The sequence below is a fragment of the Amblyraja radiata genome, chromosome 28, assembly GCF_010909765.2.
Source record: "Amblyraja radiata isolate CabotCenter1 chromosome 28, sAmbRad1.1.pri, whole genome shotgun sequence".
NCBI lineage: Eukaryota > Metazoa > Chordata > Chondrichthyes > Rajiformes > Rajidae > Amblyraja > Amblyraja radiata.
In genome coordinates this window covers 14,357,751-14,372,390 of record NC_045983.1, presented here as the reverse complement: position 1 = coordinate 14,372,390, position 14,640 = coordinate 14,357,751, and the positions used below count along the sequence as shown (strand labels likewise).

At 44.5% G+C, this 14,640-nt stretch overlaps 1 protein-coding gene across 3 annotated transcripts in view; it reads right to left on the bottom strand.

Moving 5' to 3' along the window:
* ncbp3 (nuclear cap binding subunit 3) overlaps positions 1-13,877 on the bottom strand; it is a 35,559-nt gene extending 21,682 nt beyond the window's left edge. For 2 of the 3 annotated variants that reach the window (XM_033045865.1, XM_033045866.1), the window contains exons 1-3: positions 13,558-13,876; positions 11,512-11,562; positions 10,016-10,121 (exon numbers count right to left, since the gene is read on the bottom strand). In XM_033045865.1, coding sequence (XP_032901756.1) covers positions 10,016-10,121; positions 11,512-11,562; positions 13,558-13,842 — 442 coding nt within the window. In that variant the 5' untranslated portion in view covers positions 13,843-13,876. Of the gene's footprint in view, positions 1-10,015; positions 10,122-11,511; positions 11,563-13,557 lie in introns of all 3 variants that reach the window. The other variant, XM_033045867.1, reaches the window with a different exon arrangement.
* Positions 13,878-14,640: the final 763 nt, after the last annotated feature.

The window sequence follows — 14,640 nt, the reverse complement described above, 5'->3', positions numbered from 1 at the left end:
TTTTACTGATATTTCGGCCCCTAATAATTCCCTCTCTTTCAGATCTAAACCTGTAAGATTCCATTTCTGTAAACATGATTCCATTCCTGCAGACCCCCCTATCGTTTTGGTTGAGTAAAGTGTTTGATAGTATTGAGAAAATCTATCATTAATATCCTTGGGTAATGTTAGTATTTCTCCCGTATCTGATTTAATTTTATAGATTGTTTTTTCCCCTTCCTGCTTCCGAAGTTGGTGTGCTAGTCATTTTTTTTTTATCACCGAACTCAAAGTGTAGTTGTTCAGTATTTTGATAAAGTTTTATGATTTGGGAAACATTTAAAGCATGTTTCCCAAAGAAGGGAGGCAGGTGTTTCAGGGCAGTCATTAGTCTCGAAAAACATATTTATCTGTGTAATAAGGTATTCATAACATGCTTTATCATTTAAAATTTGAGGATTAAGTCTCCATTGTGTCTGCTTCTCAGTCATTCCACTTAGTTTGATCATAAATGTTAAAGGAGCATGGTCCAAAATTATAATATTATGATATTTCGAATTATAAGTGAATGGGATAAGCTTAGAGTCTACTAAGAAGTAATCTATCCTCGAATAAGTTTAAATAGTGAATTTTATAAAAAATTCCATGATCTGATCTCCCCACGCCCACAGACACTATACACTCATGCCTTCACGCAACAGAAACTACCAGAAACTTTAAATGAATCAACAATAATACTCATACCCTGAAGACCCAGGGTCATATAGAGCAATCGCACTCTTAAACACCGACCAGAAAATATTAACCAAAATTTTAGCCCATAGATTATGTTTAGTGATTCATAAATTAATACACCCCGACCAAACAGGCTTTATTCCAAAACGCTACTCATATTACAATCTGAGACGACTAAAAGGGGAGATGCAGCGAGACCTGGGTGTCATGGTACACCAGTCATTGAAAGTGGGCATGCAGGTGCAGCAGGCAGTGAAGAAAGCGAATGGTATGTTAGCTTTCATAGCAAAAGGATTTGAGTACAGGAGCAGGGAGGTTCTACTGCAGTTGTACAGGGTCTTGGTGAGACCACACCTGGAGTATTGCGTACAGTTTTGGTCTCCAAATCTGAGGAAGGACATTATTGCCATAGAGGGAGTGCAGAGAAGGTTCACCAGACTGATTCCTGGGATGTCAGGACTGTCTTATGAAGAAAGACTGGATAGACTTGGTTTATACTCTCTAGAATTTAGGAGATTGAGAGGGGATCTTATAGAAACTTACAAAATTCTTAAGGGGTTGGACAGGCTAGATGCAGGAAGATTGCTCCCGATGTTGGGGAAGTCCAGGACAAGGGGTCACAGCTTAAGGATAAGGGGGAAATCCTTTAAAACCGAGATGAGAAGAACTTTTTTCACACAGAGAGTGGTGAATCTCTGGAACTCCCTGCCACAGAGGGTAGTCGAGGCCAGTTCATTGGCTATATTTAAGAGGGAGTTAGATGTGGCCCTTGTGGCTAAGGGGATCAGAGGGTATGGAGAGAAGGCAGGTACGGGATACTGAGTTGGATGATCAGCCATGATCATATTGAATGGCGGTGCAGGCTCGAAGGGCCGAATGGCCTACTCCTGCACCTAATTTCTATGTTTCTATGTTTCTATTTAATATTATATACTCAAACAGAATAACTAATATAGATTTAGCAGTCAACTCGTTAGACGCTGAGAAAGCATTCAACCAAGTGGAATTTATTTTCGGTGATGGAAAAATTTCAACTGGGTGAGATGTTTTGCACTTGGGTTAAGTTATTATATACCAACCCAACAGCTAGAATAATGACAAATCAAATGTTATCATCAAAATTTGATTTATCTAAAGGTTGCAGACAAGGATGCCCGCTATCTCCGTTATTATTCACCCTTGCTATTGAACCACTAGCAGAAAGTGTTCGAGCACACCCAGAAATATATGAGTATAATACTAAAAATACAGTTAATAAAATCTCTCTATATGCAGACGATGTATTACTATATATTACAAACCCAGAAATCAGCATTCCAAACTTGTTTAAATCTTATAACTCAATTTGGTTTATTTTCGGGATATAGAATTAATTGGAATAAAAGTGAGATTATACCAATAACGGAACCTAAGTTATACATATTGCAACAATCACCTTTCAGAATAGTAAATGAAAAATTTAAATACCTAGGAATTTATGTGACCAAGAAATATACTTCTTTATTTAAATCAAATTTTATGCCTTTATTTAATAAATTGCATAAGAATATTCAATATTGGAAAACACTACTCATTTCAATACTCGGTAGAATTAACGCTATAAAAATGATTTTCCATCCGCAATTGTTATACTTTTTCAATCAATTCCTATATATATCCCAAAAAATTTCTTTAAAAAAGTTGACTCTATAGTGACAAGTTTTATTTGGAATTATAAGAACCATAGAATAAGCAAAAAACACTTATGCAAATCTAAGACCAAAGGAGGATTAGTTTTACCAATTTTTTTATTTTACTTTTGGGCAGTCAATGTCAAACACATGAATTTTTGGTTGGAAGATATGGATTTTACTTCGGAGTCACGTGAGTGACTACGTGAAGAAGCCCGCCAGGACGCATGCGTGTCATATCGCTTTCACGCTTGCGAAACGACAGGCGGGGTAGAGCGTTCCCCCGCAGCGGTAAGTTTGAAACCGCAACCTGCAGGTAAGTGATTTACTCTGCGGTAGTTTTTGTCCCCGCGCTGTTTTTACACAGGGGGGGGGGGGGAAGCTGGACAAAATAGTGTCCACAAGTGCTGCGAGTGAAGCTGGCTGGGGAGGACCGCGAAGTTGCGGGAGCCAGCAGCAGCTGAAGGCACAAGCCCCGTAAGGGATCAGCTGTGCCGACTTTTGGTCCCGCGCCGGCCAGAACACCACGGCCGGGCGGGAGTCTATTCAGATGGGGCCGTCGACTTTTGACAAGTCGAAAGCGGCAGGAGGCGGGGTGGAACGACGTTCCCCCGTAGCGACAATTTAAACCAGGACCTGCAGGTAAGAGCTGCGGTCTTTTTGTGTTTTCCCATGCTGATTACAGATGGAGAAACCAACGGGCTGCGACAAAGCTGGTGGGCTAGCAGCAGCCAGCGGCACTTGAATCACCTATAATGGGATCAGCTGTGCCCGATGTCGCCTCCGCACCGGCCAGATCCACTCCGCGGCCGGGCGGTAAGGCGAGACAAAAAACAAACAAGGTCGTGGACTCAGAGGAGTCCGACTTTGAACAACCGCGGGCGGCCAGCGACCGTGAGCGCTGGAGCCGGATGGAGCGGTGTGTGGAGCATTTGCTCCAACGTGACAGACTCCGGGAGATGGAGTCGGGTCACAGTGGGCCCTATGATAAACCCACAGCAGTACCTCTTGAAGGGCTGCACAGTGCTTCTACCTCATCAGAGGGGAGCACTGCGGGTCAGTTCTGGGCTGACCTGGAAGAGGGGTCCGCAGCAGGAAAGACAAGTGTGCAAGGGGTGCAGGAACGAAAGAACCTACTGGACATGGTGTCCAATTTCATATAGCCAGACCAGACTGGTAAAAATCTGGAGCCAAAGCTAGCTGCCAGTATAGACTATATGTCTCTAAACAAGTTACAAGAACAGGCTGTACTGGACACCACATCAAGACACCTAGCACCCCTACGCACCCACCAGCAGAACAAGAATGACTGGTGAAAGCTCGAAGGCCCGGTACTCAAAACACGAGTCTTTTTTAGGCCATGGACCAGGCCGGCCTTCTTGGAAGATGCGCGGACCTCCAACGCCAACCAAACCACAAATCCAGACACCAGTGCAACAACAGCAGCGAAGAACCTACAAAAAGAAGTAAACCTGCCACTGGTAACTATGGAGGTAGGTGGATCTGGTTCCCTACAAAATACAGGGAGCATGGAGGTTGGGTGGAGATTACACTCTTTTCTGAATGCATGGAGCATACTAACAACCGATACTTACATCTTAAGCAGTATCCAGGGATATACAATAGAGTTTATACACAAGTACAGCCCTCCAGTTCAACATATACCGAACCGAATGTTCGTGCTTTCTGATAAAGAAAAGTCAGAAGCGCAAGCTGAACTGGAGCGGCTTTACGCAAAAGGTGTAATTGAGCAAACTCAACACGAACCATTAGAATTCGTGTCCAATATATTTACCAAAAACAAAAAAGATGGTGGTTGTCGCATCATCATAGATCTGACAAAATTGAATACATTTGTACAATATATTCACTTCAAAATGGAAACCTTTGTTACTGCTAAACAATTAATTTCCAAAGGTTACTTCATGGCCAGCATCGATTTTAAAGATGCTTACTATTCAGTGCCTTTACGAGGTGACCACAGATGTTACTTAAAATTCAACTGGATGGGACAACTCTGACAGTATAAAGCACTGCCAAATGGGTTATCATCAGCCCCCAGGCTGTTCACAAAAATTTTGAAACCAGCTCTAGCGTTTCTACGGAAACGAAAACACATGGTCATGGCATATTTAGATGACATACTCATTGTGGGCAAAACTTTGGAATTGGCCAAACAAACCGTAACAGCCACAAAACAGTTATTTGAAAAACTGAGATTTATTATCCATCCAGTTAAATCTAAACTAACGCCTTCCACTACTATGGACTATTTGGGGTTCAACATTGACTCAGTTCACATGTCGGTGACTCTGCCTAAGGGAAAGGCTAGAAATTTAATAGAGGCTTGCAATAACCTCATTGACATCAGCAAACCATCCATCAGATTGGTAGCAAAAGTAATTGGCAAAATGGTGGCTGCCTTTCCAGCCACACAATTTGGACCTCTACATTACCAAAACTTACAGAGAGCAAAAATACAAGCACTCAAAATCAATGCAGGTCACTTTGACAGACCTATGAAACTACCAATCAAAGCTAAAATGGAACTAAAATGGTGGATAGATAACATCTGGCTTTGTTCCAATCTAATCATTGTCAGTAACCCTTCCATGCTACTACAAACTGATGCCAGTGCACTTGGGTGGGGAGCCACCAATACCATCACCAGCTGTGGAGGTAGATGGACTGCTCAGGAGGCATCATTATTATACTCACACTGGGCATAAACTACCTGAAAATGTTGGGTGCATTCCATGGCCTAAAGTCATATTGTACTGGGTCATATCACCAGCATGTTAGACTACAGATAGACAATACCACCGTGGTAGCATACATTAACCACATGGGTGGAAACAAATCGACATCATGTGACAATCTGGCTAATACAATTTGGCAATGGTGTATCCAGAGAGATATTTGGATAACAGCCATTTACCTACCAGGAAGACTAAATTTAGTGTCAGACACCAGGTCACGCAAATTTAATGAAAACACCGAATGGATGTTGAATAAAAAAGTATTTGCTGATATTACAGCAAGATATGGAACACCAGATATCGATCTATTCGCATCCAGACTTAACCACCAGTTAGCAAATTATGTTTCATGGGAACCAGACCATGGGGCAGCGGCGACAGATGCATTTTCGCTGCATTGGGGGAAAATTGTTTATTTACGCATTCCCTCCTTTCTGCCTCATCAGTCGGGTATTAAGGAAAATACAACAAGACTCTGCGTCTGGTATTTTGGTAGTACCCGATTGGCCTACTCAACCATGGTTCCCAGTGGTACTAAACATGGTATTAGAACCATGTATCACCATCCCACATAGACCAGATTTATTGCTACATCCCGTAACAAGGGATAGCCACCCATGCCATAACCATTTGAACTTATTAATTTGTAGAGTTTAAAAACACCTCTACTACAACTGGGACTGACGGACCGAACAGTGAACATGATCTCGGCTGCCCAAAGACAGTCAACCAAAAAACAGTATCTGGTCTATATCAGGAAGTGGGAGATGCATTGTCACAAAAACAACATCACCCACAGAGACATGAACATCCCGTCTGTTCTGGAATATCTGGCAGGCCTCCACTAAGATGAGGGGCGCAGTTACAGTGCCATCAACTGTGCCAGAAGTGCCCTATCGACTTACCTATGGCAGGGGACAGAGCGTTACTCTGTTGGGACTCACCCACTGGTAACAAAACTTATGAGGGGAATTTTTAATACTAATCCCCCAAGAACCAGGTACTCCCAAATATGGGATGTAAGTATTGTCCTGAAGATACTCAGGAATTGGTCTCCAGCAACAGCTCTGTCCCTACACAGACTGACATTAAAAACAGTCATGCTAATGGCATTGGTCACGGCACAGAGGGTACAGTCACTGCATAAACTAAGACTGGACAACATGACTTCCTCAACAGAAAATATTACGTTTCATATCTATGAATTAGTAAAGCAGAACAGACAGGGATCAGCAGGCCTCAATATACAATTTAGGTCATACCCAACAGATGACCATCTCTGTATAGTAAGACATTTGTCGTTATACATGGAGAAAACGAAAATCATAAGAGGCAATGAGAAGGCACTTCTGGTCAGCCACAAGCAACCACACAAAAGAGTGACAGTCCAGACCATCTCAAGATGGCTGAAACAGGTGCTAACACAGGCTGGGGTGGATACTAATATTTTTAAATCTCATTCCACCAGGGCTGCAGCTACATCGGCAGCGATACAGTTGGATGTACCAATGGACCAAATCCTCAAGGCAGCAGGATGGTCAGGGGAAAAAACATTCCAACTATTTTACAACAAACCAGTAATGAAATCTGGAACGTTTGCAGAAACAATTTTAAGTTCTGTAAATTAATTTAAACCCATAAAAAGGGGTTATAATTTTGTGTTAATAAATTTTATGATTTCAATGTCGAATTCATGTCCAAATTATGTTAACACAATTCCTCCTAGTCATCAAGGCAGACGTGATGCATGTACTCGTTTCCACAGCATGAAATCACATAGCTTTAAAATCTTCACGTAGTCATTCACGTGACTCCAAAGTAAAATAGTAAGATTAAACGAGAACTTACCAGTTTGAAGTTTGATCTGTATTTTATGAGGAGTTACGATGAGGAATTACGTGCCCTCCGCTCCCACCCTTGATCATATACTCAACTGGTATCTCTTCTCTAATCTTACTATGTTTAGTCATTACAGTTATCTGTGATTTCACACCGCTGCTTTGAAGAATGACACGCATGCGTCCTGGCGGGCTTCTTCACGTAATCCCTCATCGTAACTCTTCATAAAATACAGATCAAACTTCAAGCTGGTAAGTTCTCGTTTAATCTTACTATTAACAACCAGACTGGTTAAAGATGGAAAAGGAAGACTGTCTGCCTTTTGAAATTGGTCCAATTCTGTTAGCTCCCACAAAATTGAATTAAAAAATCTATAGTGAAAACTCTATAATATATAGTGGTATTCGAATTTGGAAACAATTAAAAAAGACATTAAAATTGGATAATTTATCACTTTCTCTCCCCATTGCAAATAATCCCTCATTTAAACCCTCAGTTGGATAAAGGGTTTGCACAATGGAAAAATCATGGAATTAAAAATATGGGACATCTTTATAGAAATGGTATTTTCCTCTCGTTTCAGGAGTTACAACAGAATTACGGATTACATTCAAATATTTTTTTTTAGATATTTACAACTTAAAGATTATGTTAAAACACATACACGAGAATACAGAACCAGAGATTTTAGATAAATGTTTGAATAAACACCCTAACACAGTCAAATTAATATCTTACATTTATAATACATTTTTAGACAGTGAGAATCCATCGACGGAATTATACAGACTAGCATGGGAAAAGGATTTAGCTCAACCCATAACGAAAGATATTGTGGGACGAAAGCCTACAACATACCAGACATTCTTTAATACAATTTAAAGTACTACATAGACTGCATTATTCTAAAACAAAATTAAATTGAATTTTTCCTAATATCTCTCCTATCTGTGATAAATGTCAATACCACGTGGCTAATTTAACCCATACTTTTGTAAACTGTATAAAAATTTAAATTACTGGATGGATATTTTTAAAATAATCTCTGTAGTCGTCAATATCCAAATGGATCCCGACCCTAAATTAATAATATTGGGCATATTAGAACAATACCTAAAACTCACAATAAACCAAAGAAATTTCCTTGATTACAGTATAATAATTGGGAAAAATTGATATTAAAATTTTGGAAAAACCCAACAACCCCCACAATCAAGATGTGGATTATGGAGATGTCTGAGACCTTACATTTGGAAAAAATTAGATATGTCTTAATTGACAAACCAGAATTATTTATTAGAATATGGTCTCCATTTATAGATTATTTGATGGGGTAGATTGGACCGGCGCAGAGGCCGGACTGAAGCCTGAACCCAGGACTAGATGAATAGTTATGTTCTCTGACCTAAAGACCTATCTCCCAAGTTGTATTATTGATAGTTTATCCTATTTTTCAAATCTCTTTATTTATTTATTTCCCCTGTCTATAAATATAAATAAATAATTAGAGGCAATGTTAATAGGCAACTGATAAAGGAGGATCCCAGCTACTTTGGTAACTGGGTCCCTGGAAGTCTGGATATTTAATATGTAACCGTTAAACAAAGTCTGTACTGGTTTGGATTATGATATGCAAATGCCTCTAATAAAAATGTATTAAAAAAAAAAAAAGTGTAAATAACATAGAACTAGTGCAAACGGGTGATCAATGGTCGGCATGAACTCAGTAACTCAGTGGACGGCAGGGCCTATTTCCATGCTGTATCGTGGACAGGCAGCATTCCCTGTCCACCTTCACCAGGGTGATGAGCTTCTGCAGGAACCAGAACACGGGTGCTCTCTAGTACCAACACTGGCGTTAGGGGTATCAGAGCAATTGTCTGAGCTTGTAAAATGCAGGCAGCATATTTTAATTAACACAGCAGATATGTGAACAAATTATAATGCCTCAACAGGGTGCATAGGGAAAAGGTTTTACCTCAGCTGAGAAGTCAAGAACATAACAGACATAGGTGAACACAAAATGCTGGAGTAATTCAGCGGGACAGGCAGCATCTCTGGAGAGAATGGGTGACGTTTCGGGTCGAGACCCTTCTTCAGATTGATTAACATTTTTTTTGTCTGAAGGGACTAGACCCAAAACGTCACCCATTCCTTCTCTCCAGAGATGCTGCCTGTCCCGCTGAGTTACTCAAGCATTTTGTGTCTACCTTCAATTTAAACCAGCACCTGCAGTTCTTTCCTAAATATAACAGACATATCTTGGTGTTGGTAACAGATCCGTCAGGGGTGAATCTGTCTATGTACTTCTTGTAGAAACAAGGAACTGCAGATGCTGGTTTACACAAAAGGACACAAAGTGCTGGAGTAACTCAGCAGATCAGGCAGTATCTCTGGAGAACATGGAGGGGTGACATTTTAGGTTGAGACCCTTCTTCAGACTCAAAAAAGGTCCTGACCTGAACATCACATATCCATGTTCTCCAAGGAAATTGCCTGACCCGCTGAGTTCCATCAGCAATGTCTGTCCTTCTGCAGTTCATGTGATGTTCCCAGGAGCCGCGGTCTCACATCATGGATTCAGATAAAGAACTTCTTCAAGCAGAGGACATGGGGAATGGCACATTAAGGCAGCAGACAGCCACAATCACATTGCGGGGCCGAGCGTGCTTGAAGTGCCAACTCTTGCTCCAACTCCTCACGCTCCCACATGACAGGAGAAAGCAATGAAGGAAGTTCACATGAAAAGAATCAGATTCCGTCGATCTTTGGATAACGTTTTAATTACTGCCCTGTTAATAATTGGAACAGTACCCTGCATCCACAGGGTGTGAAGAAGGGTGTTGATCCATGGTCTTCAGTGATGCTGCCTGACTCACTGAGTTACTCCAGCACTTTTGTGCCCTTTTGTGTATTAACCAGCATCTGCAGTTCCTTGTTTCTTCGGGTTATCTATGGTTAGTGCCTTCAAACTTCCACTTTCAGTTTCAGACTGCCATAGTGTTTCAGAACGGAACAAAATCAAACTCTCACCTTCCTTCAGGATCTCCTTGTCCAGCACCACCTTACGCTGAGTGACGTTCACCTCAGCCCTGAAGTGGAACCTCCGTGCCCTCTGCTCCTTCCTCTCCACCGCCTCCTGCAAAATCAGACTCACTTACAGGGAGGTCGCAAGATTAACTGCAGCCCCACTGCCCCAACAGAAGGGCCTGTTTACATGCTGTTGATTTCAATCAATTAATCAATTTAATCAATTAATTGTGCTGAGTGTGAAATGTGGCCAAACCAAAATGATGTACCAGTTTAACACAACCCTCTGCACTTCACTTCCAATCCTCTGGAAATAAACCAGAGAAATATGTCTACTTACTTTAGGGGCTTGTTAACAAGAGAAGACACAAAATGCTGGAGTAACTCGGCGGGTCAGGCAGCATCTCTGGAGAATATGAATGTGTGATGTTTCAGTTTGGGACCCTTCTTCAGACCTGAATCTGAAGAAAGGTCCTGACCCAAAACATTACCTATCCATGTTCTCCAGGGATGCTGCCTGACACACTAAGTTACTGTAGCATTGTCTTCCCTTGGTAAACCAGTGTTTGCAATTCCCTGTTTCTACTAGTTAACGAGAGGCTGCCACAAATTTTGCCTCTTCCAATCCCCAAGGTTTAGGTAACCTCCATAGCCATTCTGGAAAAGCAACCTCCCACCCCAACCCAAACCCTTGCAACACGGACTAATCTACATTGAAGACAGCCTGTGCACTACACTGCCCTTGTACAAGTTTACCAAGTATGTTCCTGTAACACACAGTTCAAGCTTAGGATTAGTCCCTGTCTACAACCAGAGCTACTCTACGATCAGCCAGTTCATGTCCACTCATTAAAATACATTTTGACAGGTACATGAACGGGAAGGGTTTGAAGGGATATGGGCCAAACACAGGCAGATGGGGCACCTTGGTCAGCATGGGCAAGTTGGGCAGTGGGCCCGTTTCCATGCTGTATGACTATATCACTCTCTCATCCAACTCATCACACCATGACCTCTCCACCATGACAGGCTGTTCACTGCCTTCCAGAGGCGTTTACCAATTGTCAAAAGGAATTTCATCAACAACTCCAGTGACCCATGGCTACCAACCAATAGGGTGGCACGGTTGCGCAGCGGTAGAGTTGCTGCCTTACAGCACCAGAGACCCGGGTTCGATCCTGATTACGGGTGCTGTCTGTATGGAGTTTTACGTTCTCCCTGTGATCTTGTGGGTTTTCCTCAGATGCTCCAGTTTCATCCCACATGCTAAAGACGTGTAGGTTTGTAGGTTATTTGCCTTCTGTAAATTGCCCCTGGTGTGTAGAATAGAACGAGTGTACGGGTGATTGTTGGTCGGCACAGACACGGTGAGCCGAAGGGCCTGATTCCACAATGTATCTCTGAACTGATCAACCTTCTCAGCATTCAATCACAACAATACATCCCACTAGATTGTTGAACCGTTCATCATATTCCCACTGGGATGAGGAAGTTTCTACCTTTGAGGTGACGTCAGTGCCAGTGATGTTCTCATAGCGCCGGCTTGTGTCCTGGGGAAATATAACAGATTGCATAATTGTCATTAAAGTCATGATTGGCAAAACAAGGAGAGTCGCTGTGACCGTCTGAACTTAAAATGCAGTCGCTGAAGGTGCCGACACTCTCTGGGGTACAGTCGCTGAAGGTCCCCCTCTCCCCAGGGTACAGTCCCTGAAGGTGCTAACATTCCCCGGGACATAGATGGGGTAGGCAGTCAGAATCTTTCTCGTCAGGGTGGAAATGGCAAAGACCAGAGAGCATAGCTTTAAGGTGAGTGGAGCAAAGTTTACAGGAGATGTGCAGGGTATGTTTTTTACATAGAGAGTGGTGGGTGCCTGGAAAGTGCAGCCAAGGGAGGTGGTGGAAGCAGTTACGATGGTGATGTTTAAGAGACTTTTAGATAGGCACACAGATAATCAGGGAATGGAGGGGTACAGATCATGTGTAGACAGAGGAGATTAGTTTAACTTGGAATCATGAGTAAAACACAAAGTGCTGGAATAACTCAGCGAGTCCGGCAGCATCTGTGAAAGGAATGGAAGGAATGGCGACGTTTTGGGTTGGGTCCGTTCTTCAGGCTGAGAGGGAGAGAGAACTTCTTCAAAGTCGGTGTACCTCGGGGAGATCTTGCAGTGAAGCAGTAAAATGGAGATACAAATAACCACAGATGCTGGAACCATGGTCAGCACGAACATTTAGGCTGAAGAGCCTGTGCTATACTGTTCCACGTTAACAGAGGAGATTGAGAACAAGAACAACATTTTTTAATTCAAAGTGCTGTGTGGTGGGCATAGAGAGCTCAGTGACCAGGGGTAAAGTGGGCAGCAAGACAGTAGCAGATTCTAACAGCAACAGACTGGGCATCTGCTGGCATGGAGATCCCTCACCCCCGCCTCCTCTCCACCTCTGCCAGCATGGTGCTCCCTCACCACCCTCCTCTCCACCTCTGTGGCATGTTGGTCTTCATTGCGAGAGGATTTGAGTTTAGAAGCAAGGAGGTCCTACTGCAGTTGTACAGGGTCCTGGTGAGATCGCACCTGGAGTATCGTGTGCAAATTTGGTCTCCTAATTTGACGAAGAACATTATTGCTATCAAGGGAGTGTAACGTAAGTTCACCAAGTTAATTCCCAGGATGGGCTGGGACTGACATATGATGAAAGAATGGGTTGAATGGGCTTGTATTCACTGGAATTTAGGATGAGAGGGGATCTTATAGAAACATATACAATTCTTAAGGAATTGGACTGGCTAGATGCAGGAAAAATGTTCACGATGTTGGGGGATTCCAGAACCAGGGGTCACAGTTTAAGAATAAGGGGTAGGCCATTTAGCACTGAGATGAGGGGGAAATTTTCACCCAGAGAGTTGTGAATCTGTGGAATTCTCTGCCACAGAAGACAGTGGAGGCCAATTCACTGGATGTTTTTTAAGAGAGGGTTAGATTTAACTCTTAGAGCTAAAGGAATCAAGGGATATGGGTAAAAAGCAGGAATGGGGTATTGATGTTAGATGATCAGCCATGGTCATATTGAATGCCGGTGCTGGCTCGAAGGGCCGAATGGCCTACTTACTCCTTCACACCTATTTTTCTGTTTCTATGTTTTTCTGACAGCGCGGTTCTCCCTCACCACAGCCTGACAACACGGTGTTACTTCATTCAGTGCAGGGCTCCACACCACTACAGCGCGGCGCTCCCTCACCTCACCCCCACCCCCACCTGTGACAGAGCGGCGCTCCCTCACCACCACTGACAACACAGTGCTCCCCCAGCGCGGCGCTCCCTCACCCTCACCCCACCACTGACAACACAGTGCTCCCCCAGCGCGGCGCTCCCTCACCCCACCACTGACAGCAACGCTCCCTCCTTCCCTCCCCCACTTGCACGATGCTCCCTCACTCTGTCACCCCTTCACCCCAGCGGCGCTCCCTCACCACCCCCCACGGCTGCTCCCTCGGCTCTTCCCCTTCGGCCAGAGGGACCGGCCGGGCCTCGCCGAGCGCTCACCGGGACCAGGTCCTTCAGCGACCTCCGCACCGCGATGGAGTCGAGCTTCTCGGTCTCGATCTCTCCCTCCTCCACCTCCATCGGCTCCTCCTCCCGCTCCGACTCCGACTCTGACCCCGACCCTGAACCCGAGCCGGAACCAGAGTCCGAGGCTGAAGCCGAGGCGGAGCCGGAGCCGGAGCCGGACCCCGAGCCGGAGGCGGAGGCGGAGGCAGAGGCCGCATCCCCGGCCGCTTCCCCAGCCTCGGCCTCCACACACACCCGCAGGCCCCGCACCGCCGCCATTGCAGCCGAGGAGCAGCGAGCGAGCGAGGCAAGAGCAGCCGCTACCCGCCACGGCCGGAGGACCAGCGCCGCCACGGCCGGAGGACCAGCGCCGCCGCGGTCTGAGCACCAGCGCCGTCGCGGCCGGAGGACCAGCGCCGCCACGGCCGGAGGACCAGCGCCGCCGCATCATGCCCAACATCCCGCCCCCTGGAGGCACGGAGGCTGTACAATGTTAAACAAACCACATGCACTGTTTGCCAAAGCAATGCATGTGAAGGAAAGAGCCAGTGTCATTGCTAACATAGGGGGTGACACAGTGGCGCAGCTAGTAGAGCCGCTGCCTCACAGCGCCAGAGACCCAGGTTCGATCCTGACCTTAGGGTGCTGTCTGTGTGGAGTTTGCACGTTCTCCCTGTGACCGTGTGGGTTTCCCCTGGGTGCTCTGGTTTCCTCCTACATCCCTAAGACGTGCGGATTTGTAGATCAATTGGCCTCTGTAAATTGCCCCAAATGTGTAGGGAGTGGATGAGAAAGTGGGATAACGTAGAACTAGTGTGAAAAGGTGATCGATGGTCGGCGTGGACTTGATGGGCAGAGGGGACTGTTTTCATGCCATGACAGCATGACGTGTGTGAAAAGTGCTGGGTATTCTCATGGGAACTCTATGGGGAAAGATAACAGAGCAAACGCATCGGGTCAATGTTTCCTCTGCACAACCGGCTGAGTATCTCCAACATCCCATTTTCTTGCTGGAAAAGAGAGGTGGGGGTGGGACAAAGCTTGGCAAGTGCTAGGTGGATAAACGTGAGGGGTAGG